The 26,418-nt window shown below is 39.3% G+C and overlaps 2 protein-coding genes across 3 annotated transcripts in view; one reads left to right on the forward strand and one right to left on the reverse strand.

The window, feature by feature from the left end:
• DCAF8 (DDB1 and CUL4 associated factor 8) overlaps positions 1 to 6,967 on the forward strand; it is a 60,928-nt gene extending 53,961 nt beyond the window's left edge. For both annotated transcript variants that reach the window (XM_063440428.1, XM_063440427.1), the window contains exons 11-13: positions 1,448 to 1,567; positions 3,559 to 3,675; positions 5,736 to 6,967. In XM_063440428.1, coding sequence (XP_063296498.1) covers positions 1,448 to 1,567; positions 3,559 to 3,675; positions 5,736 to 5,855 — 357 coding nt within the window. In that variant the 3' untranslated portion in view covers positions 5,856 to 6,967. The remainder of the gene's footprint in view (positions 1 to 1,447; positions 1,568 to 3,558; positions 3,676 to 5,735) is intronic.
• A 15,122-nt stretch (positions 6,968 to 22,089) lies between these two features.
• The window catches only part of PEA15 (proliferation and apoptosis adaptor protein 15), an 87,473-nt gene continuing 83,144 nt past the window's right edge, over positions 22,090 to 26,418 (reverse strand). The window contains exons 3-4 of the mRNA XM_063439692.1: positions 25,647 to 25,802; positions 22,090 to 22,368 (exon numbers count right to left, since the gene is read on the reverse strand). Coding sequence (XP_063295762.1) covers positions 22,304 to 22,368; positions 25,647 to 25,802 — 221 coding nt within the window. The 3' untranslated portion in view covers positions 22,090 to 22,303. The remainder of the gene's footprint in view (positions 22,369 to 25,646; positions 25,803 to 26,418) is intronic.

Below are 26,418 nucleotides of genomic sequence, written 5' to 3' on the forward strand. Positions count from 1 at the left end.
TACACTTGCAGGGTTAGGAGTAGTGGGAGTTGGCACCCAGACCACTCCAATGGGCAGAAGTGGTCTGGGTGCCTGGAGTGTCCCTTTAAGCTAAAGTTGTTCAGGTGACTATAGTGTCCCTTTAAATTCTATGATGCATGCATTTGCTAGCTGTTTGGGAACACAATGCATAGACCAGATGACATGGTTCGTTAAAGTACCCCACTCTTGTTATATTTTAGGAATTTTTAAAGAAATGCTACAGGCACTCAGACCATTTCTACAGTGCCTGTAGTGGCTGTCAGTTTGACCACCATTAGAGGTGCTTCCATTAAAAAGCAGAGTAAAAATCTAATTTAGTCAGATGGTCTCAGAGGACCATCTGATTAGCACAGTGTGGTGTTTTGCTGCTCAAGCTTCCGGATTGGCTGAGATCATCAACATTGATATCCGCCAAAGAGGTGGATCTTCCTGGATGAGACTGTCGCTACAAGGTGGGGGGGGGGGGGGGGAGGTGGGGGGGGGGGGGGCACCCTTGCAGTGCTGGTCCGGTTATCTAAACGGTGACTAGGGCACTATGGCATTAGGATTATATATTTGTATTCCTAACACTATAGTGTTCCTTTAAGCAATATAATGAATGCCCTTTTGTAGTGATAAATGGAAGCTGCAATGCAAGGGAGGGGTTGGTTAAAACACAGATCTTAATCGATTTTCCTTCATCCCAATAGAATATTTCCAGTCCGTTTTTAATTTACCGCCTGCACAATGTGCAGGTTTGGAGCCTTCATCAAGCTATTAATCTAGAGGTTTAATTGGAGAAAGTTTTTGCTGTTTATCTACAGCTTAATCCAAGAGCTCTTGTTTTAATCGATTTTGTTTTGGCATTATTCCAGAAAGCGCTAATCCAATCTGCGCAACTCCTATCCCCTGCATTGACCACTAGCTGCTATTTTTCAGAATAAAACCAATTCTCCCTAAGAATATTATATTTTAACTGCAGCAAGCTGTTTGGTCTTGGCTTATTAGACCTCGGGGGGATTGCTGGGCACTTTTGTACACAGCTATTTTTTTGAATTAGGCAACTTAGAAAGAACACTGGCTTCCTTTGTGAGCCTGGGGGAGGTATCGGAACAACAGGTAAACATGCTATTTCTTCCAATTATTTGGCACAATCACATTTTAAGTGCTTCATTTATCTGCAGTGTTTTTATTGTGGCCATATTTCTTACTAATCCTCTCGGTGTTCACAGAGCTTAGAGCTCATATATGGCGGTATATACACAGAATGGAATCCGCTTGCTCTACTGGGCAAATGCCAACAGAATCTCTCTGCGAAGATCTGGATTGTGTATTTTGCAGTGCAGTTCTTCACACCGATCGTTATTTTCATAACTGTGTGTGTGTGTGTTTTTGATATGCTAATGATGGTCTGCAACTTAATCAGCAAACGTCTCACTTTCCACAGGTCAACTGCTTGGAACCACATCCCCACTTGCCAGTCCTGGCCACCAGTGGCCTAGATTATGATGTAAAAATCTGGATCCCCACGGCCAAGGAACCGACGGAACTGCATGGGCTGAAAGACGTAAGTGAAGGAGCTTCTGTTTTCTTGCTAACATTACTCGGAGTAAGAGGGGCGCTTAGACGGTTCTTCAAAAGCATTAACTTGGTGCGTGGGCTTGAGATTAGTCAGCACAGCACTGAGCTCATCCTTACCCATATGGCGTTATCCGGAGCCATTCCAGAAAATGACTCTCAAAACAAGTAGAGAAAAGTTTAACCGTTTCCTCCTGTGCAACATACTGTTAAAACAACTGATCTAGCAGTGCTCATATACTGACAGCCACACAATGTTTATAGATGTACAACCAGTGCTGTGGGCAGAATGCTATAAAGTTAAATTAAGTTCAGTCCAGGAGGGGGCTCTAGGTTAGCACACCGATTGCAGTGGTAAGGGCTTTAAAGTGCCAATTTTTCCATGCCTGATAACCTCCAGAGTCAGACATGTCCTGGAGTCCCAGCTCAATCGCAAGAACAAGATCTAAGCGATCAACACACCTTCCCTACCAGTCATCAGGTACCCAGATGGTACAATAACCTGGTCACCACTCATGTCAAGACCCAGAAACTACTCCCTATGAATCGAGGATTCCACCTGAAACCCAGCACCCAGCCGTAAGGAAAATACATCACGAAGATGGCTCCCAAAGATGAAATGCTAAGGGAATGCCCGAGACAGATCAGGATGCAGAAAAGGAGGAGCTTCCACGGCAAGACAAACCTCTCCAGGGGATGTACCACCGGCAGATAGTGGATGTGGCTCACATGAAAAAATCCTACCAGTGGTTGGAAAATGCAGGACCGAAAGACCGCACTGATGAACTAATCCTAACCGCTTTAAGCACTCGGCACCAGTTCATTATAATTGAGTCTACCACACCAGGCAAGACCAAGGTGCAGACTGTGCAAAGAGGTCTCTGAGACAATCCAGAACATAGTAGCCAGATGCAAGATGAAAGCAGGGAACACCTACACTGAGAGACAGAACCAAGTTGCTGGGATTGTGTACCGAAATATCTGTACAGAATATGGGCTGGACCTGCACATGTCCAGATGGGAGATACCAAAAAGGGTAGTTGGAATGACAGGGCAAAGATCCTGTGGGACTTTTAGATCTAAACAGACAAGCAAGTAGTGGCCAACCAACCCGACATCGTGGTGGTAGACAAGTAACGGAAGACTGCAGTGTTGGTGGATGTGGCAGTGCCCAGTGACAACAGCTGGAAGAAGAAACATGAGAAGGTGGACAATAACCAAGGACTGAAAGAGGAGCTAGAGATCGAAATTAGAGGCAGCAGTAGTGTTGTAATAGGAGCACTCAGGGCTGTGACCCCCACTTTGGAGAAGGTGCTCCTGCAAATTCCAGCTGGGATCGCGGTCCAAAAGAGTACAGTTCTAGGAACGTCTAAAATACTCTTCAGAACCCTCAGACTCCCAGGCCTCTGGTAGAGGACCCGAGAATGAAGTATACACAAAAATATCACGAAGGGTGAGTAAAACTAGTGGCTTGTGTGGCACTCCTGATTCCTTCCCCATCGTGATATCAATGTTGGAGATTTTGATGGTGATTTTTGCAAACTACTATGGTGGTGTTGCTGTGCTCTCTGAAGTCAGGTGAGTCCAAAACAGAAGTAAACTTGTTCACTCTTTTGGGGGCGTTATTTGAAACAGGACTGCTTAAAGATACTTGGTGAACTCTTAATTGCTGAAAACACTTCACTGTTGCCAGCCAGGAAAATAATGCCGGGTGCATGCTAATAATTATGAAGTGTAGGAAAGATGAGCGAAGTAAAAAGGGAATTTTAAGAAAATACTCTTTAAATCAAATACGCTCTCAGAGTCGACTGTCTTAGTCATTTTAGTGGAATTTGTTGGGTTCAACTTTTGCGTGGGCACAAACAAAACCTAGACCCACCAACATATGGAATCCATGTATGTTCATTGTATTTATAGACTTTAAATTGTTTCGATTTTTATATATTATTTTGAATACTTTATTTTTTTTCTTTCTTACAGATCATTAAGAAAAATAAGCGAGAGCGTGATGAAGACAGTCTACATCACACAGATCTCTTTGATAATCATATGCTATGGTTCCTAATGCACCATCTGCGACAGAGAGGACACCGCAGGGTAAGTATGATGTCCACCGTGCCGGAGTTTCCTGGTCGCCTTGACTACTCAAATATCCCATGTTATGCGGACGTGACCAAATGGTAGTGCCCCGTTCCTAACATTTTATCGACATTGCCTTCTTTAGTCCTGGTTAGGTCATGTGTGTTACCAACCCTTGGACTAAAGGTCAGCAGTTTTTCTATGGTGACAGTTAAAACATGGTATTAAAACATATAGTATTGCAAGTCCAAAATGTATTTGTCACCCTGTATGACAGAAGTTGGCAGTCTCTGTGCAACTGAATTACAACATTAATACATGTTTCCACCTGCACAATATCCAGCGATGAGTCTAAAGGGTTTGCATTTATTTGGAACAGGGAGGTTGTAAAGATCCTTATAGTGGGTTATTCATGTGCAATGGTAAACATTTATTATGGGCGTTAGAGGCTGTTTTTTTTAAATTTATGTATTTATGCTTATTTTATTTTTTTTGTTGAAGCTGCATTTCCTGAAATTCCAAATTCCATCGGTTCATTCAGAATACCCATAAGCAGACTATTTAACCAGCTGCATACTTCTGTGTTAATGATGCAAAGCGTGTATTCTTTGCAAGGGATGCAATCCAACCTCTAAAATATTCAGTCCTTTAAAGCAAAGGGGGGGGGGAGGGGGGGAAAATACGTTCTGTAAATTGAGGTTATTTGAAGTGCTTAGTCGTTATCCCTGAACGACTAAGCAGAGTCATGCATTTTAGGCCAAAAATAGGTAATCTGGCGAAATCCTAATAGTGTCATTTTTCTGCTTTGGACAAACATCTGCAATTCCTTTATCAATTATCCACAATTACTGTCTGAGTGTATAAACCCCCCCCCTCCCCCCTATGTCTTCTTAATAAGTACCAGCTTTGTATACTGCATTACGGCTACTTTGAAATCGTCCCTAAATGTTGTCATTAGATACAAGGAGCCCAGTGGTTTTATCTTATGCTTGGCTTTTATTTCAAAATCTCCTTCCAGCCTGTATGCCGGTCGTATAGCTTGAATTCTCTGTGCCCAGTGCATCGCTCCAAACACGATTGCAGCTGGCACTACGTTGTTTAATCATCCTCCACTTGTGACACTTATTGTGTTCTGCTTAGATGGTGTATTTATGAAATGCTTGTTTAGTTAGATTAGCATTGGTTCGGACCCCTTGTAGGTGCTAGATTGTCAGGGTTTAATCTGTTTACACTGTATTATTTAACCCATTGTGGAAAGTAAAAAAAATTTAAAAAGTTGCTACAGTTTGGGATTTATATAAACCCAGCCCAATGTGACACCTCAACGCCATCTACACCTACACATGACGGACCTTGCAGCCCAGTGTTTCTGAGTTTAACTTCCATGATGCTCAGGCAGCCTTAAGGGAAATGTAAAATCTATGTACCAGGTAAGTGGTTACTCAAACTACCTGTGGAACTATTTGCATTGTTTAATGCTATACCATTGACCCGAGAAGGTTAAATTGCGGAATAAAACAAACTTTTCATCCATACATGTTCTATAACAATGTATACAGTTAGTTTTATTTAAAGTGACTCCATTTATGTGGGCACACTTTAAGCTCAATTTATATAAATATTTACAGAAAGCTATATGGAATCTAGGAAATATGACTTTTTATTGTCTCAGAAAAATCAGCATTTCACTGTAGACTGAGGTTTCCCTTGAGTTTGTCCTGACTGGTGGTTGCTGATGACATTTTAAGCCAACCCGAATGTAGCTTGAATTCAGAGTCCATCAGCCAATGAAAACACCGCTATGATTTCAGATGTCTGGTTTTTTTTTTGTTTTTTGTTTTGCTTTTTATTTCTTCCTATTTCTTTGCCTTTCCTTACCTGTTCCGTACTGTGCAAGGGCTCCTTGAGATTTGAGCCAGTAAAACCTAGAGGATGTGTCTGGTTTTTCTTTAAGAAGCCAGTTTAAGGCTAACTCATGGATCTACATAATACATATTTCCAGGGATACGTTTTTCAGAGGTGTATGAATGTGCTTTATGCGTTGTCGCCATAATGTGTTTATCCTGTTTTTCCTATAGAGAAGAAGAGATCCTGGCTTGGTGACCGGAGAGGCTGATTCTGATGACTCTCAAAGCTCCTCGGACAGCTCGGAAGATGAAGAGGAGGGTCCTGACCGTGTCCAGTGCATACCTTCATGAGCGTCCAGCCTCATGCTCCATGCTGAGCTGGGTGTTGTGTCTTCACCACCCAACCTCCGAGGAGCATAGGGAATGAAGAGGACTTCTTTACTAACTGACATTTTCAGCTTTTTATTAAGGTTCTAGGACAATAGTTTAAAGAAATAAATGACAAAACAAAATAGCCCAAGCAGTTCCTCTTCTGCCCATTCGTTTTGTTTTTGGAAAGGGGCGTCCCATGCTTCGCATAAATTGCACTTTGGATTTTCTGGCTTTCGTGTGAATATAATATGGAAGACACTTTAATACATTTTTTCAATGCAGCCTGTGAGTCAGAAGAGTCAAGAGTCTGACGAGAAAGCTTCTGAGAGAGACTGTAAAGATAAAAGAGAGTCAGCAGGCGTTGTGAGAGTAAGCATTATTTTTGTAATTACACATGCTTCCTTTAAAGAAGAGCAGCCGTCTAAAACCAGCGTCTATCCCAATTTGCTTCTAGTTTTATCAGATTCATGTCCTCGTGTGCCGGCTGCTTTGAGGTTCATCTTCACCATTTTCCCACCACGGTAACTGCATTGAGAGTCTTAACGTTGGGGCTGTGAGTGATTTATGAGAATATTACAGTTTGTTTCACGAGTACTCAGTACTTTTCATTGGTTGTGTGATATGTAAACTATAAAAAAAAAAAAAAAAAAAAATCCATTATTTTATTTCTTTAACTAGATGTTGTCTCCTTGTAAGTGTCTTCAAGCTTCCAGCTGTGGAGATCATCTCCTGATTTTTTTGATTTGTTTTTTGGGATTTTTTTTTTTCTTTTCCTTTGCAGCATTGATATTTAGTCTGTTCCACACATCACATTGTGACTCTGTCTTTGAGACGCATGTATTTCATTCATGAGACCCTACAGAGATGCAGATATTTCAATTTAGTCCGTCGTAGCACACGGACTTTCAAAGGGAGATTAGAGCTGGGGACATTAATATGTCTCTAGGTTTGGAATCCTGTAACTCTTCGTCAGCCTAAACAAAGCCATGTACTTAATAGATATAACTTAATACCTGCAGAATTAGGTTTGTTATATACATGGTGAATTGGGAGCCTCTTGATGGATTAAGTAAAGAGATGGATGTAACTCAGATGTGTTTGTGAACTGTGATCTATATTTTTTGTTGAGAGGGGGGTAACAATGTGACACGGTCGTCTAAAGACTGGTTTTGGTTGTAGGTTTTAAGGTCAACCCTGCGAAAAGTACCACCTGCGAAATAAAAGTTTTTAGTTGGGCCATTTAATTCAGAGCCATTTAAATGAACATCTTATGACATCTTAAGGCTCTATGGAGCAATTCCAAGTCGATCTTTCAGTAGAAGCATTGTGCACTTTGTTACATGTTCAATAACCAATAATTGGTCCCAATAATTAACTGGGCAAGTATTTCACCTAAGTTAGAGAGTAACGGGATTTCTAAGCATTTTCTTTCTATTATGTAAAAAACGTTTTTAATGTAAAGGAATTTTTGATTGGCAGAATCGCTTCTTCATCCACTTTTTGGACGTTAAAATTATCTTATTGAAGAATTAATTCCTGCTTGAATTAAATTGGACGCCTGGCGTGTACTCCATACAATTACCTTGCAAGCTGCTCCATAACTTTCTCTCTCCCTGTCACTTTTTTTTTTCCCCCTTCCATTTCCCCCGGTGCTGCCCTGTTTTTCTGTCTGTTGCCTCCCTCTACGTCTGCTGTTAGCAAAGCTTCCACAGCAGGGAATTGTAAATAAAAAAAAATGCGATTGTTTGCACTTTGATTTTTTTTTTTCTGTTTTACAGTTTTCATTAAAATTCTATTAAAATAAAAACAAAACAAACAAAAAAAAAAGAAGAAAAAATTCTCCAAAAAAGTCAATAAAAAGCCGTTTGCATTTAAGGGAAAAAAAAAAATAAAAAAATATTCACAGAACCAAAATTCCAAATTTTGAGGCAGTAAACTGGCTTTGCTTTATCGATATTTTATTAATCTGAATATTGACCTGGATTTTTCTGAAGTTGAGAATTGTTACGTTTAAAAATAAAAAAAATAAAAATAAATATATGATTATATATTATATAGAAATAAATGCAATAAGAGAACTGAAAAATGTTTTTGTGTCTTTATTGTCATAATGAAAAGAACAATTTTTCAATTAAATATATAAGGTGGGGCAAAATTCAGAGTAGGGTGTGAGGAGTCAGTATTTCTTTTTTTTAAAGAATCAATTTTTATGAACTTGCATACAAGGAATGCTTAACATATGGAGATTTGTTCGACTATGTACGGAAGATGCCATTTTTTTTATTAGCTCAATTTGCCACTTTTTGATTGCTTTGTTCATAACATTAGTTAATGTTTGAGGCTCCAATGTTAGATTTTCTGCATGGATATTCTCTTTGAGTTGCTTAAAAGGACTCTCCAGTGCCAGGAAAACAAACCCATTTTCCTGGCACTGAAGGATCCTGCAGTGCCCCATCCCTCCCATCCCCCCTCGGCGCTGGGTCAGGTCCTCCCCCGCCGACCTCCAGAGATGGCCGCGCGCATTAGACCCCCCGTAGGAAAGTATTATTCAATGCTTTCCTAAGGGGAAAATCTAACGCTGGAGGTCCGTGAGCACTGAAATTAGCTGAAGTGGTCTGGGTGCCTGGAGTGTCCCTTTTAAGTGTGCAGGATTTGTTCACATACACCTCCTCCTTTAGATATCCCCATAGAAAGTAATCAAGAGCTGAAAGGTCGGGCAACTGTGGCTGCCAATTAATCTGAGAATTTCTTGAAATGATCCACTCGCCGAACGGTTCTCATGTTTAAAATAACATTCCACTATTTGTACCCGTCCTTCCTTTGTGAAATTACCCATGATGAATCTCCTAAGACTCCGTTATAATATATACATGCAACAATTACATCGAACTACTACGAAATTATATAATACTTTTTGGTGTAGGATAAGGTCTTTTGTAATTAAAGTTATGGGTATTATGCTTACCTCTGTACTCCTCTTCCATAGTATTTATTGGGCTGTGAAAATGATGAGCTTATACTTTCAGATTTCAGGTGAAGTAAATGACATCTTTCTCTACACATACACCAAAAGCCAAAATGCCAGAATATCTTTAGAATCTTGTTTATTCATATGGATGTAATGAGAGCTGTTTCATTTCATGATTATAGAGAAATAATGTCAATATTTGGTGCACATTCCTACACAATATTTTGTCCCAGATTGTCTTTTTACAAAACTCCTATGATCTCAAAGTACTAAATGTGAAACGTTTGACAGAATTATCCCATTGCACTTCATTGTTAGTCGTCCAGTTGTAGAACTGTAGCACAGGATTTTTCATATTAAGTTCACGTATGGTGCTGTTATGCTGGAGGAACCTTCAACTCCCCCCACATTTCTGGATCAAATGGTTCTCAAGTGACTTAAGCAAAATCTGGTGTTCCTCAGATGTCCTTGGGTGCCCATTTAAAGATTCCTGTAGCTAGACAATCAAGTGTTTTTTTCCATAGGAAAGCATTGGGTGACTATTGGATATGCGCAGCAAAATGCCAAACGGTGCCAGTCAGGTGGTGTCTCTATGAGACCATCTAATTTGAAAAAGTTGAGTTTTACTCTATTTCTGCGTATTACGGCCTCTAGAACTTGCAATAAAAACTCTGCTTTTCCTGCGAAACAACAATGTTTTCAGCTGCAGAGTTCAAACTGGGGGACGTGGCACGCAGACAACTTTATTGACATGGAGTGGTCTGGGTTCCTGTAGTGGCGCTCCTCAACCCTCCCCTCAAGGCACATCGTACAGTCCAGAATTTAGTTACTACCCGGGTGTGTCTAAGGTGTTTAGAAAAAGAAAAACACCTTCGAGGTGTTTATTTTTTTTTTTTTTTTTTTTTATTTTTTTTATTATATACTTGTTTTTTTGTTTTATTATATACTTGTTTTTTTGTTTTGTTTTTTTAAACACCTTAGATACACCCAGGCAGTCCCTAAATCCTGGACTGGAAGGTGTGCCTTGAGGAGCACTGGCCTATAGTGTTCATTTAATTGAACATTGTTTTTGGCTTCCATTTTGTATTGGACTGAAGCCCTTGACCTAATTTACTAAAAATAGATATATAGATATAGATATATATATATGTATATGTATATGTGTGTGTGTGTGTGTGTGTGTGTGTATATATATATATATATATATATATATATATATATATATATATATATATGCTAGACCAGCGTTTCCCAATTGGTGTTCCGCCAAAATTTTAAAAAATAAAACGGCCGCTGGCGGCGATGAAGCAATGGGCAGTAAATTCCCTGCTCAGTTTCCTTTGCGCACACAGCAATGATGCTGGAGCCGGAATATGACGTCACTCTGGCTCTGGCATCACTAAGGCGCACGAGAGAGCTGAGCAGGGAGATCACTGCTCCCTCGCCGCCAGCCGCTCAGCAGCCCCAATGGACCCCAGGGACTGCACGCTCGGCCCAGCAGCCCCACTGGACCCCGAGGACCGCATGCTCAGCCCAGCCGGCCACTGGACCCCAGGCACCGCACCCTCGGCCAAGAGACAAAGAGAATCCATGCCAGCACTCCCAAAGGTAGGGCGCTGAGTGGAGTAAAATTAAAAAATTGGGGTTGGGGTTCCACAGGAAAAATTAATTGGGAACGCCTGTACTAGACGGTACCACACACACACACATTCTGTCTAAGGCTGGAAAGATATGTGTATATATAATGTTTACATGTACAACTCGTCATATAATACAATGGATGATATTTTTAGTTTAAGACGCCAGTTTAATCCACTTTAAAAATGAAAAATAGTCCTCTTACTCCATATTCCCCATGCAGTCATTTGCTTATATTTGTATGCTGGTCACCCACTAGTTTGTTTGTAGAAAGGTTTTGTACGCTGGCTTAATCTTAACTTTCACATATTGTTCACGTTCTAACTTACCTGTAATGCTCAAAGGTTTCCGTAATAAAATGTAAGGGTTCTGGACACCTGGGTTATCAAATAGTAGGTAGGTGAAATCACTGATGGGATTCAGGTTGGATGTCAAATTGATTTATATAGCTGCTCAGCTAATTTATAGAGTACTCCCAAAATACGCAGACTGTGTTGTGTAGAAAAGTAAAAAAGAAAACCCCTTAAAAAAAAATAAATTAAATAAAATCATGCATCTCATCGGGCAATCCTATTTTTGGACCCCAGGTAGTAGTTTTCACTAGCTGGCCAATATGTTCACATAGTTTGTAAAAATTGATAATCTATTTAAAAAAAAAAAAAAAAAAAATTGAATCTCTAGAACCAATGTGTAGTGCATATATATATATTTGGGGGGTCTTAATTTGGTGACCAGAGTGTTCCGTTAAGAGCAGAAAACGAAAATCATTACTTTAGAAGATTAAAACACTGAAATGGCAGGATAGAGTCACACTTCAGATTTTGTTATATTCAATACAATAAACTTTATTAGCACAATAACCATTTTTTGTAATTTTTTTTATAATTTGTTTTTCAAGTTCAATGCAAAAGCAAAGCATGGGAATTGAATCACTTTCATTTGCCTTCTAACAATATTCATTTTTATTATTTTTTTTTTTCTATTTTTTTTTTTTTTTAAACAAAGTCTAACACACCAGGACCTCTTGATGGAAGGTGTTATAGTTTTATGATCAGTGCAAAAAGCTGGTAAAAGTATAATTTTCACATTATATATATATATATTTTTTTTTTTTCTCTCACCAAAGTCTTAACAATTCTCTCGCCTCTAAATATTACATCTACTGTCATTGTGCAAGAACGGTGACTTAAAACATGTGATACTTGTGTCAATGGATCGCCTTATTTATTTTCAATATAGGAACATCAAAAAAAAATCACATTAAGATATTTTTGGATTCAAAATTATATTTACATTCTGTATCAGATTTGCGCCCCCCTCCTCTCCCCATTATTCAAAACGAATAATTTTTTTTACTCTAAGATACCTTATTTTTAAAAAGTTTAAATTGCAGAGATGGAAATGTGAAAAATGTATTTGTGCCTTATTTTATTTTTAATTGCTTTTATCCCGAAAAAGGACACATGGAAATATAAAGATTGTTTGGCAATCGGTTGATTTATTGTTACCACATATTAATAAGTGCACGAACTCTATAACAATCACAGCACCTTAGAAATATATTTTTAAACATATATATATATTCATATTTTAAAAATATATTTTTATAAACTTTATCCCATCTAAAGGTTTTTTTCTTTTCCTTTTTTTTTATATTTTGTCATTTTATTTTTTTATTTTAATGGTTTTTTATTTTATTTTTTTTGAATATACAAAGTCAAAAATGTATTTCCATCATCTTAAGTCCTGTTTTGCTTGGCAATAAATTAACACTAAACAGCAAGAGGAACACTTAATAGTATATTTATACATATATTTATAATATATGTACACACAGTTAACACGGTCTGAGCGTTTAGTACTGGGAAAGAGCAAATGAAACTCAAAGTCCACATCAACAAACGCTAACACTATGAAATATGGGAATATCACACTGTAACCTGTTCTACTGCCGAGCAGGTAAGAACTTTACTTCCTCATTGTATTAAGATCTGTTTAGGTATTTTCAGTATGGCTTTTATGTATTGACAGCTGCTTATTCCCATCACTTTTTGAATGAAAGAATTGGACTGATGTATGTTTCAAGTATTCAAGGACGCTTGTAAAACACAACACTATTTTGTTTCCCTTAATTGCCAAGGTTTAAAAAAAATAAAAAATAAATGTTTGTGGATTTATTTTTGGCACCCAGGCCACTTCATCTCATTGAAGCGGTCTGGGTGCAGCGTCTGTTCCTTTAACTCTACTATGTATGACTATGTATTTCAGAGAAACTTCAATGTTTATATTGCAGGATTAAGACGGCCTCTAGTGGCTGTCACTAGACGAGCTTCTTGGTGTTTCAGAGACTTTAACTCCGTGGAACGACGCTGGACGTTCTAACACTTTGCGTTTGGACGTTCTGCCTTTTCTAAATCCTATTCAATGCTAATTCAATGCTTTGCTCGGGCAAAGGCCTAAAGCTCGTGCGGTACTTGCTTTCATTTGCAATTCTCCATCAGCTGATGTCTGAAAAGTAGGAGCCCGGGCAGCTCCGAAGGACCTTGGTGCTGCAATCAGGTAACTGAAAAAAGGGTCATTTAACCATTTGATGTCAGGGGGGGCCCGGAGGCAGACGGACACTATAGTGTTAGGAATACTGTTTGTTTTCCTAACACTATAGTGTCCTCTGGGACATTTTTAGAAAAACTGGTGGAGAAAATTGTTCAAGTTTAAAATGTTTTACACGGACTTATTTACTGCTTGAGTCACTTGGAAGAATTCTAATTCTTGATACCTCGTTTTATAGTAGCTTTTTATTTTAATACTCAGGTTTTCTGAATCACAGAGCTTCATTTTCCTGCTGGCTGCTTAGATAATAGTGCACATGGTCTTTTAAGTAGAATTAGAGTTCTTAGAATTGGGAAAACGCACATGAAAAGTCCGAACACTCAGTATTGATATTCTGTTATGTTCAGGGTCCTACAACATGATTAAATTAACAAAGCTGTATCCTGTTCTATGAAGCAGAAAATAATTGGTGTTGCTAATGAATTTATGAAATTCCAAACTTGGATCTGTTTTTATATTTGTTCTACTGCTGAATATGTACCATTCAAAGACACAGACACTGCCCAGATGTTTTTAAACTACAGCTACCTTGATGCTTTGGCATTCTAAATTATTCTAAAGGCATGCAAAGCATCATGGGAGTTGTAGTTCTGCAACATCTAAGGATCTACCTTTTGGGCACCCCTGCAATACATAATTTTTCATAATTATTTTGTATATGGCTTGCTACTTTTATTTTGGTTTTGTTAACTTTGGACCCAGTTCTTTGGGTTCTAGGTAGTCTGAAATGTTATATATATATATATATATATATATATATATATATATATATATATATATATAATATAATGTAATTTTTAATGTAATACAAGTACAATGTTAATGCACGTAATTTTGTTTTCCTGCTTAAATGGGTTATTCAGTAAATAATGACTTGTGATGACTAATAGTCTTCCAAAAATATAAGTACAAAATCAGAGTTGGAAATCCCTCAGTAAGCAATATATATATATTTTTTATTCCAAAAATCCTGAGAAGGAATTTGCTGAAGAAGGGCGGTGGGGGAGAATATACAAACTCCTTTCCTCCCTTATGGCATCATCTGAAGGCGATGATGGTATCGGTCACATCATAGTTCTGTGAAGGTAAGTGGTTTTCTGCGTTTTTCTTTTCTGCTGCGCCTTGCCACATTTATCACTCGTATTAAGTATACTTAAAACTAGCTGTGTAGCGATGGCTTGGCTATAAATGGTCCAGTGCTCTCAGATTATCGTTGCCAACCAGGTTGAACTGATTTGATATGGATAACTATGGTATAAGTATAAAATCCACATTTTCAAGGCAATTATTAGTTAAAAATTAAATGAACTGACCGTAGAAGGTCAAGTGACGTCCTGGCAATCTTACAACGTAGTTCACATTCTGTCTTGTAGAAAGGCACAGTTTAGATGTGATTTAATGGGCTATGTACTAACCAGTGGCTCTTAAATATTGACGGAGATCCAAATTAAAGTACGTGGCTTTAGCTTGGCAACTCATCCATCCATTTTAAAACAAGCATAGTGTCTAATTCTTTACTTGTAATTATTGTATCATCGAGCTAAGTATATTCTGCTAAACATTTTTCATCAGACTCGTCCCAGTATTTAAAGGGACCTTCTCTGTGCTAAGAAAGGTAATGCTACTTCAGTATAATAATTCACTACGGATACTTTCCTGGTGTCTAATATGTGCCTGTCCAACCACTGGAGAACATCTAACCTAGCATGGGGATCCGATTTTCTGTCCCATCCAGAGTTTAAGACCTCCAATCTAAATGGAACATGGTGTCTGGTTGGTATGGTATTTTTTTTTTTTTTTTTTTTTGAGGATTGCAAGATGATGTATATTATAGATTTAAACCATAACTAAAGAATGAGAAATAATCTCCTGCATATTAGGGCTTGTGAGGAAAGATAAATAGCTACTGTGGGACAATATTCAATGTAAGACGTTCAGGTAGCAACCAACCCAGCATTATCAATACATAGGGCAGTAATCGCCCTAAACCAATGAAGAACAAGTCTTTTATCTATATATCTATCTATCTCGTGTATAAATGTGGTTTGCTCCAGAAGCTGGGAATTGTAGGCGGAAAATTGAAAAATTCTCAAAATATAGCCCCCTGGACCCCCTTTAGATCTATTTTGGTCTAAGGTTCCCATGTCAATGCTTGGAAATGAACCCGGATGTGATAAATTATGTTAAAGAACATTGTTCCTATGTGTATTTTAGGGAATAAATTTGATATTGGATTTATTTATTCCTTCATTCATTAGGCTGCAATTCAAGGTGAACTTGAAAACAAATTTGCTAAATCTATTCCCAGAAAACCTGACTATGGGGTCCAAATAACTTAAAAATAACTAAATATATAGAACTGAATTAAGTCATAATTTTATAGCAATATCTTCTGTTTATTAATATATGTTTTTATGAATAAACTTTATTTTTTTTAATTATTTTTTTTGAGAGAATTCCTTTTCATTCTATATAGAAACTTCCTGCCTTTTCGAACATCCAGGGTATTTGGTAAATAAAATAAATAAGAAAATGGGGCAGCACGATCCTTGTAATGAAGGATAGCCAAGTGGTCTTTCATTATGCTAAACACAAACACCTAAACGCAGTCACAGACACGAGAACGGAACACCATAGGCTCTCTCCCAGCAATCTGAAAGAAGCAGTGACAGCACAGATTTCATATGGCCCTTGGCAAATTTCATTAAAACACACAACAAAAAGAGCGAGCGAGTGGAATCAGATTCAACACTGTAGAAGCCTTTTGTTTTTCTTTAGTTTTGCCTTGAGCAACAGCATGGAGGACGAGATCTGTGGCGGTAGCTTATTATAATCAATGGTTTTTGTGTTAAAAAAAAAAAAAAAGCATTGAGAAACTCAAACCACTTACACTGGTGATATACGCCATTTTTCGCTGCTGCAGGAGATTTTAACAGCTGCTATCTACACATGAATTCTTATATAGAAGGACTTTTATTCACTAAACACAATTCTAATGAGTTGAAAGGCAAACCAGTCACCGTGACGCTGTCAGTGTACATGAGCAATATTTCCCCACGATGCTCTGTCCGGCTTAAGGTTGGCTGGGCATTATAGGGAATGTAGCTTGCAGTCATCTGCAGCGCCATTTTTAGCGGTCACTAAATATATAATGATATACCGGAGGAAGGAACAGGATAATTCTTCGCCAATCATTAGAATACCGGTTTGTTTTTTGTATATATGCGTGAATTACAGGTGTATAAAATTACTTTCTAACTAACGTAGTCTTCTGGCTCTATGAGAAATAGTAGCGGATCTGCGGAATAACCTCTGGGCAAAATGGCTGGAGGCAAAGCCAAAAATAGCTTTTTCTACATATTACGCCGTATTGTGTAATAGGGAAAACACAAAATCGCTGAATTAGCCTAGATGATGGGATCAGACAAATCAAAAGGTTTTTAGGGAAATATAAGTTTTAAATTCTCCAGCAGGTGAAGATTGCTACTCCCGATACTGATCCTTGCAATTTCATTATTGTATTTGTTAGAGTAAATCAGTTTGCACAGAGTAAGTGCTGTGCACTTGTTTCTTTTGTTTTTAGTTTTTAAATGCTGTAAAAATGAAATTTCCTAATTTTGGGGTGTTTTTTTTTGTATGACGACTCCATGGCAGTAAAGGGTTAAATATATACATCAAACTTAATAAAGATAACCTCATTTCTAACGTCATCTGCATCGCTTTCTGCCTCCTGAATTTGCTTCCTTTAATCTGAGCTGGGATTTTATCTGTTTTCATCCCTTTTCTATAAATTAATCCACTCGTGCCCCCCTGCTAGCCAACCCATGAGCCTCACTGGGCTGACCCAGATCTGCAGCCGGTAGCTGGTCTTACGGCAGCTAGGCATGCCCCAACAAGTCCAGTTGGGTTGATCAAAACACCCCCCAAATGTAACATGTCCATCTGAATGTCTTTTTTTAGGCTGAAGCATACGTAGCACGTTAAAAGTGCTTGATCCTAGTATATAGAATTCATATCCTGCAAGAGGTAAATACCCTAATTTATCTAAGAGCAAGTGAAAGAAATGCCTTGATTATATAAAGATTTACCCCCAACCTGTAGCACAGTTTTGCTACATACAATCAAGCATCTTTCAGATACAGCCGGTCTGTATGAAGATATGAAGTGTCTCTACGAAAACACAGCCACCGTAAGTCCCATTCTTTTAGGCTTGTGAAGAATGACTCTTTTTCCATGCCTCTGATTGGATAATATTTGTCACTCTCGCAGTAACTATTGGTGAATAATTTTTTACACTGGCCGCAACATTTTATCTGGATTTAATTGGAAAAAATGCAGTTAAAACATAAAAGATGGACTAAATGTTTAACCCCTTAAAGACACATGACGTGTGTGACATGTCATGATTCCCTTTTATTCCAGAAGTTTGGTCCTTAAGGGGTTAAAGGGGGGAAGTTAGCATTTTTGTCTCTCTCTATTCACGTAGTAGAATACACATATATAATGTATTTTTATTAATTTGATTAACTGTTTAAATTAGTATTGGTCAAATGAGAAGGTATTATAAGAGTCTGTGATCCTCTTATTTAGCCTCTTTAAGGTCAGTGTTAGTTCAGAAATGGATCATTGTCAGATCAGAAGTCACATTATGTCTCTCGATTCCCTGCTCGTCCTGTGCTACTTGCTATTGGGTCAGTTCTATATCCCAAGGAGATCTATACTAAGTGGTGAAACGTTAAAGAATGGAAGCTAGCTATATCCGTGCTTTCTTATTTTCACGCTGATAATTGGGCACCATCCGTTAACGGGCACCTCCAATCTCCACTTACTAAACCAAGTCATTTTATCACTCTGAACTGCAAGTTAAAAGACACAAAAGTGTACCTACCCTTCCTGGTAATTAGCTGTTAGTGGTAATATACAGTGAATCATTTTATTTTCCTATTCGAAATCACGGTGGGTTGGCCACCAAGCATCACACTATTAAAGCCACATTTATCCCACAGTATGATACTGTATTACCACTTACACTAGACAGGATAACTGGAACACTTGGTCACTTACATAGGGATATGTGATACAATGATTTTCCTGGATAAAAGGGAACAGCTTATTGCCAGGTAGGGTCTGTACACATTTGTGTTACTTATTCTTTTCTAGTTTTTTTGTCTTTTGAGCTCACGCTTAGACGACCCTGGTCTGGCTTTCTGGTAGTGTGTTCCTAGCCTAGCTTTTAGCTTATTTTGTGCACTGCACACTAACCAAGGCCTGGGAGTACTGTTACAAAAACAAGCATTCTGATTGTAGGGTTCCAGAAAGCTGAATGTGTTTAGTCGTTAATGAATTGTCCTCGGGAAAATCATTATGCTGGAATTTTGATTGCATGCATGGCAGTCTACATAGGAATTTAATGGAATACTATGTGGTCAGGAATACAAACGTGTGTTCATTACTCTATTGTGTTAAAACCACCATTTAGGTGACTTGCGCCCCCCCCCCCCCCCAACCCTTTAAGGACACGTGACATGTCATGATTCCCTTTTATTCCAGAAGTTTGGTTCTTAAGGGGCTAAATAGAGTAAAAACTCACCTTTATTCCAGCGCTATTGCGGGTCTGCCGGCGCTGGCTAAACTCACCGCCCCCGAACTGCCTCCTTAGCCGAGATAAAGAGAATTGATGATCTCAGACAATCACGATGGTTTTCCATATGCAATCAGCATCTCCGCATAGAAATGTCAAAATATAATCAATGCATCTCTATGAGGAAAGTAAAGCACCTCCATGCATAGTGTGGAGATGCTGAACGTCCGTGCTGCCCAACCTAGGAACCACCATTAGGAGCTCTCTGAGTGACTGCCACGGGGGGTGTCCCTAGGCAGCAATGTAAACACTGCCTTTTCTCTGAAAATACAGTGTTTACAGCAAAAAGCCTGCAAGGACTGGTTACACACCAGAACAAATACATTAAGCTGTTGTTCTGGTGTCTATAGGATCCTTTTTAATGTTGGCTCTGGTCATATCTGTATATATGAAACACACCTCAATTAGCCTACATCAAATCAAAATAAATACTGCAATGTGCTATTCTGTGTGTGCAGTACTCGGCTGCAAGGCTTATGGACACACCAGTGCCATGCCCTGCCAGGGTTGGGTGATATCTGTGGGTGCATTTTTCCACCTATAGAGGTCAGCACTAGGCTCTTTGCGCACAGCTATAGCAGCATTTAAGGTTTTAGAAAAGTCTCCAAGATATCCATTATATGTGCAGGACGCTTATAATTATTACATTCCACCAGGCATAGATTAAATCCATGCATGTTGAGTATCAAATTAGTTAAATCAGAGGGATGTCTGATCAGAATTAATAAAAACTTGGAGCGTCTGATTTCCAAATGGTGCCAGAGTTTGTAATGATATTTTTGGTAACAATCTTAACTGTTCAGCCTGATGGGAGTTGTATCCTGCACATAACATCGTCCGGATGATTCCTATTCTTAGGCGAATTATTCTTATCTTGGAATGCACGTGTTTCTGAAACCTCAGCCAATCTCTGTGTATTTTACGTTAACAGATGTTTAAACAGTCCATGTGTTCGGAACTCTCCCCGTGTACGCGTCGATTTTTACCTCCTTGAAATCGCCGGTCCCTGACTTGTTTTTCTTCGTACTGAGTGAGATCCACCCATCTATCTGAACCTCTCCAGCTGTGCCTCATATGTCATTACATCTCATTATCGTAGGATTCTTTTGTTCTAACAGCTGCCATGTAGGAATGAATACAAAAATGCACCCACTTCTGTTCTGATTACATATTGTAGTGTTTACCATGGTAGTAAGATATTTAATGGAGCTAGACGGTAAATCAAATGCTCTTGAATTATATTTTATTTCACCGTATTAACTATCACCAATCTGCGGACGCCAACATACCCTAAAGGAAATCCTAAATTACGATCCATACATTTTGCTAGCGCAATTGCATAGATTAAATGTCATTGATGCCCATCTTCTGGGACTGAGCCATGAACACACATCTTGCAATTTCCTGACAATCAATCCTCCGTTTAGGGTAAAAGCCTGTGAACGTGTAAACCCTCCTTCTCTCAAAAATTCTTAGCACCTTTTGGTCCATAATTCTACGTACTTTGTATTTAAATAAAAAAAATAAAAAAATAAGGATTTCTGAAACGGTGAATTTGCATACTAGGCGTTATCATGGTGCTATATGGATTTGTTAGCCAAGTATCTATAGAGAAGGTACCCATTTTATTTATTGTATTCTAATTCCAGCATTATGATCCATATCCCATTCAGACCTCGGCATTAGCCAGCCCTTGGATAGTGGAAGGTTAATATGTCCTCCCGCGCACAGTAATGCAGATCGATTCCCCGCTCACACTGACAGTTCATTGAATGAATTGATTGGGTGCGTGCAACCTCAGTCTAGTCTCTCAAACACTCTCTTCATCTATTCTATATCCTCCCTGGGACTACGCCTCTAATGCATGCTTATTGTACTTACTGCTTCCCTCTATTATTACTGCCATCCTGGCCTAGCTAATCCTTTGCAATGCCTTGCTTGCTATTAAAACATAAAGAAATAAAATAAATAAATATGTATGCTTGTATATCCAAGCTCACCATTTTACTGCGATGGAGTCGGTGTCTTGAATGATAAAACTAGGTAGTAAATGGCTTGTGACGGGGTTTACAATTAAATCAGTAGACTGTAAGCTTTGCTGGATCAGGATCTCGCGTTATTCCACTAGGTCAGGGGTAGGTAATCTTAGGGACTCTAGATGTAGTGGACTACATCTCCCATAAGGCTTTGCCAGCATTATGGGTGTAAGAGCTTTATGAGAGATGTAGTCCACATCATCTGGAGTGCCAAAGATTACCTACCCCTGCACTAGGTTGCAAATCACATGTTGCTGGGCTTTACCTTGTGCCTTGTGGGACGTTTAGCTTATTACAACAGCTGGAGAGCTCCAATGGTCTATTTGTTAAAGCAAGTGTCCAGCCATGTGGATTTCTTTGCAATGAAATATTACCCAAATATGGGCTCGAGATCGGTCACTTATCAAGTCCCCCTAACCTATGTCAGATGGGCCACTACATAACATATCCATGGGTTTATGTACTTCAGTACATCCGAGTAGCAACTGTCACTTTCCCAAATTCTACGTTTTACAATTCAGTATTCCGGTAACTCTATGAAGGTGGCGTTTTCACAAATTAAAAGAATTAATATATCTATTAGAAAACTCCCACATGTGTCTGTCTGTGGGAGCCGCCATTATAACTATACATAAAGGATTCAAATGATTGCCCCTCCCCTTTAGTGAAAGCTGATTCGTTGTGGCAGCTTTAGAAGGAGGAGTTAAGTTTTAGGGAGCTAGCTATGGACCTCTCGCTCCCCACACTGATATACTCCGCTCTGCTGAGCGTACAATGGGTTTAATTCAAACATTTATAAAACCATTACACTAAAAGGGAAAACAAAAAGCACAATCTACACATCGTTATGATCAATACATCTAATGGTTCTATAACTTTTATAGATGCCTGATCCATTTTAAGCTGATAGTAGTGCCATCACAGCTAAGATTATGTAACCATTTTGATGGTTTTCCAAAATTTTAACAGTAGGATTGGTTACTGATTAAAGGCGTTATAACAGAGTTCTAATGTTCTGTTCTGACCCGGTCACTAATTCCTTATAAAACATCAAAGACATTATTCACCCTCGCTTCGACAATCACAACCCTTGCGCACCCATCGCCCTGCACAACCAATCTCTGCTTTGGTGGGTCAGTGGCGATTTAGACAAGGGAGACACGTACAAAAGGTTTTGTTTCCATATGCACAGAAATCTCCAAACCACACACACAAAAAAATAATACATTGAAATTAAAAATATTTAGCCACGTTATCCCACAAAAATTATAATAAAAAAAAAGTATACTTCTATTTAAAATATACGCTTACGAAACGCGCCATAGAACAGACTGCAGGGCACGGAGCACACACAATGGGGTTAGTATTGTTGTTAGTGGTCATTTGTGGACGTGGATCTCCTGTGGCTCCGTCCCTTGCTTCGAACTCGCTCCTGGTGTGGATTGGGCAGGGAGGGAGCTGGGAGATCCGAGGCGAACTGGGGAGGTAACGACGGAGACTAGACAGGATTAAGTCTTCCTCTCTCCTTGCTTCTTCAGGCTTTTTTTGGAGGAGGGGCCAACTTGATGATTTCTTCTTCCGAAGGCTGTCTTATAATATCTGTGATGAAGAAAATCATTATTAAAAGTGCTAAAAATATATCAATACAGGAAGTAACTTTTTTTTTTTTCTTAAGCAATGCTTTCCTATGGGGGGAAATCTGATGCTGCAGGTCCTCATGCACAGCGTCCGATAACGGACCACTGGAAACAACTCTCGGCTTTATTTTGCAGCCTTTGTAGATTTTGAATAGTAAACCATCCCCATTTACCTTCTAATATACTGTACCGCTGCTGAAAAATGCTGCAGTTAATGTTGAGATAAGGAGAATTGTGAAAGTGTATGGATATCGGAATTCATTGTAAATAGTACAATTGTGTTATTCCATTAAAAGCGACATTTCTCAAACATGCTCTTTAGCTCTGTACGGTAGTATCCTACCTTCCAACAATGACCTCTATCTGTGCTTGTTTCCTGATCGCACCCTCTCCCTTCCCTGCAGCAAGGTCATCGCTGCTTGTCACTTCAGCACCTAGCATTATCAAGCTGAAATGGCACCTATCCAATCACCCGCCTCACTCCTCATTGAGTGTTCTACTTGGATCCTAGTTCACTCATTTCCTGCCTGTCTGTCCCAGTGTTGGCCTCAAGGTCATCGTACTAAATGTATCTACAAAGAGCTTCAGATACAGTGTGAGCGTAAAGGGATAGCATGATGGCAAGAGTGGTGAGTGAAAAATGAAGCCCACTATTCCATTTTTTTATTTATTTTTTTGCAGGAACTCTCATGAAAATGAGTGTACCTGCAGCTTGAAGGGTTAATCAAGTAACCAGTATAAACTCACTTTGAAACATTGCGCATACAGAGATTAAAGGGATACTCCAGGCACCCAGACCACTTCTGCCCATTGGAGTGGCCTGGGTGCCAACTCCCACCACCCTTAAACCTGCAATTGTAATTATTGCAGTTTTCATAAACTGCAATATTTACCTTGCAGGGTCAAGTCCTGATAGACGGCCAATAGAGCAGGGGCCCTCAAACTCCGGGCCCCCAGATGTTGCTGAACTACAACTCCCATGATTCTCTGGCTAGCTATGTAATTCAAAGAATCATGGGAGTTGTAGTTCAGCCACATCTGGGGGGCCGGAGTTTGAGGACCCCTGCAATAGAGGGACTTTTCGTGTTCGTGTTCTTAGAACCTCCAGCGTCGCCAAAATCCCCATAGGAAAGCATTGAATAATGCTTTCCGGTGGGGAGATCTAATGCGCGTGCGGGGGGAGGAGAGTAGGCGGAGCCTGACCCAGCGCTGAGGGACAAGGGCGCTGGACTCCGGTGCAACTTGGGATTGGGGGTGGGAGGGAGAGGGGCACTACAGGGTCCTGCAGTGCCAGGAAAACTAATATGTTTTCCTGGCGCTAGAGAATCCCTTTAACCCCGTAGCTGCCAGAGGTGTAACTCCACCAATTGCAGTGTCATTAGCCAGGCTCGTTAAAACTCCAGGCTGGCTAATGCCAATTCTATGCAAAATTGGCATCTGACTGATGTTTGTGCTCGTTGTTTTATGAAAACACTAGTTTTGGTTGAACTAACCCTATAAAGTAACTCCCAAACACCTGAACCATTTTCTGAAGAGCTTTATGTGTGAAGTGCCCTCTTATATTATGTTTTTCATTATTGTACATAAAGTGCAGATTTCAATAGAATTGTGCACATTTATGATTTAACCTGGTTACACTACCCTGGCTGTCAATCAGACAACAGGTCATGTTACTTCCTGGTTTGTTTAGCTCAGTTAGACAATTGTCCAGAGCCCCTGCCTTGTAAACACGTCTCGTTGGGAAGTCTGTGATTGGACAGAAACAAAGTCTGGTGGGGGGAGATTAGATGGGGATGGCTTGCAAAAGCTGGAGACCAGCGATCTAGCCTAGAAACACCCCCAGTGAACAAATGCATAATTTAAGTGCATGCACGTTTTTATTGGGGCGTACCTACTGAATTGTTTAAAAAAAAAAAATAATAATTTGTTTATCTATGATCCTTCCTCCCCCCATTGCATGGGCATTGAAATACTATGCAGTGCTATGCAGTAAAAGAAAACCGCATTTTTTACATTTTGCCTTAACCACATCTCTAATGGCTGTCAGACACTAGAGGCACTGTCTCAATGACGACCTTCGATATAATGTATCTGTTTGCTAGAGTGCAGAGGACTGCAATCCTGACATTGTTATGCCAGTGGTATTATTAAGGTTATACATATAACTGCTGCATCACCGGATTGTGCCCTTCAACCACTATGGCCCTTAAAGGGATACTATAATGCTAGGATTGCAAAGTTGTATTGCTACACTATAGGCCACCTAACCACCCGGAAGTATCTTTAGTGGCTGTTTGATTGACAGCCACTAGAGGCAGTTTTAACTCTGCAAGGTTATCATTGCAGTTTCACAGAAACTGCAATAATTACTATTGCAGGGTTAAGGGGACAGGAGCACTGCATTCACACCACCTCAATGAGCTGAAGTGGTCTGGGTGCACGTGTTGTACTATTGATTGCACTTGGGTTATGAGTATGTCAGCTGGCACTCCTTGATCAATCAAGTCAATGCAGAGTTGGTCTAAAATGCTATCTGTAGTGGTTTTGGTGGTTTTAGTGTTTCTTTAATAATTTAGCTTGTTTCAATAAACCAACAGGTGAGAGGATTTAATTATAATTTAAACAACTTGTCCCTAACTATTGCATCAATGGAAACAGCTTAGTTACACTACTTAATTACTATCATTTAGTGTATGCATTCTCCTAGCAACCTAGCACAGATCTATGTATGAAATAATTATCACTCCCAATACGTCCCATTTAGGAGCCCTCTCTTAGGAGCCCTCTCTTGCTTCTTTCTCTAGTATTTTGCCTTTGTGAGATCCAGAAATTTATTCCCCAAATAGTTCCACAATAACGCACTACCAGCGTGCATTTTGGGAACATTCTGAACAGACGCTGTGACTAGCTGACAGAGTTGGCGTTCAGTATGGTGTGCATGTGCATTTGGCGAATGCATCGATTGCATTACTGATAGAGCCACACTCTGCCTCCAGCCCCCCTAACGTTTGGATTGAGTGATTGCCCCAAACTTCACAAGTCTACCGCAACCACCATATGTAGTTTATAGCCATAATCTTAATATATGACGTGATAACATTTGATCGTTACATTTGTATTCATTGAGGCTATCACAAGATACATAGATGATGGTTTTGCATTGGGCCACCATGCCATCATTAATTTATTTCTGATTGCCAGCTGGAGTTGTATATATTTTATTGCGTTATTGTTTCCCACCTTTGTATTTTTTGGCACTGGGAATCCGGGTGAGTTTTGTGTCCAGTTCCTCCTCTTCTGAAATTTTCAGTACTTTAGTTCTGTAATCAATAACCATAGTGAGAAGATCGGGGCGTCGTGAAATTTCAAAAATATGTTCGATGTAGGCGAGGTTGTCTGTAAATAATAATAATAATAATAAAAATTATTAATAGAATATTAAAGGCAGGCAGGAGGTCACATAATTACAGTATCAAGCAGGCTGAATTCTCGAGGTCTAGACTATTCTTGCGTGGACATTGTTGAGGTGTATTTAAAACTAAAAAGTCTGAAGTTTTACTGGGGAATTGCGAATCCTAGGCCAAAGTACCCAATTTGGGTGGGGGGAAATCTTCAGTTTGGCTATTTTTGTCCAACATGTTAATGAATAAACCATTACTGTGTTATTGCTGTGGAGCTCTGTGATACACTCAATCACACTGCATACTAAGGGGTTTTGTTATTTAGAGCTCGGATATATACTGCATATTTGTCTTTTATTGCTGTGGAGCTCTGTGACACACTTGTGTATTGCTGTGGAGCTCTGTGACACACACACTTGTTGTGTATTGCTGTGAAACTCTGTGATACACTAATGTAGAGCTCTGGTATGCACTCAATGTGTATTGCTGTGGAGCTCTGTGATGCACTCAATGTGTATTGCTGCAGAGCTCTGTGATGCACTCAATTTGTATTGCTGCGGAGCTCTGTGATGCACTCAATGTGTATTGCTGTGGAGCTCTGTGATGCACTC

The sequence above is a fragment of the Pelobates fuscus genome, chromosome 13 (genome assembly GCF_036172605.1).
Source record: "Pelobates fuscus isolate aPelFus1 chromosome 13, aPelFus1.pri, whole genome shotgun sequence".
Lineage (NCBI taxonomy): Eukaryota > Metazoa > Chordata > Amphibia > Anura > Pelobatidae > Pelobates > Pelobates fuscus.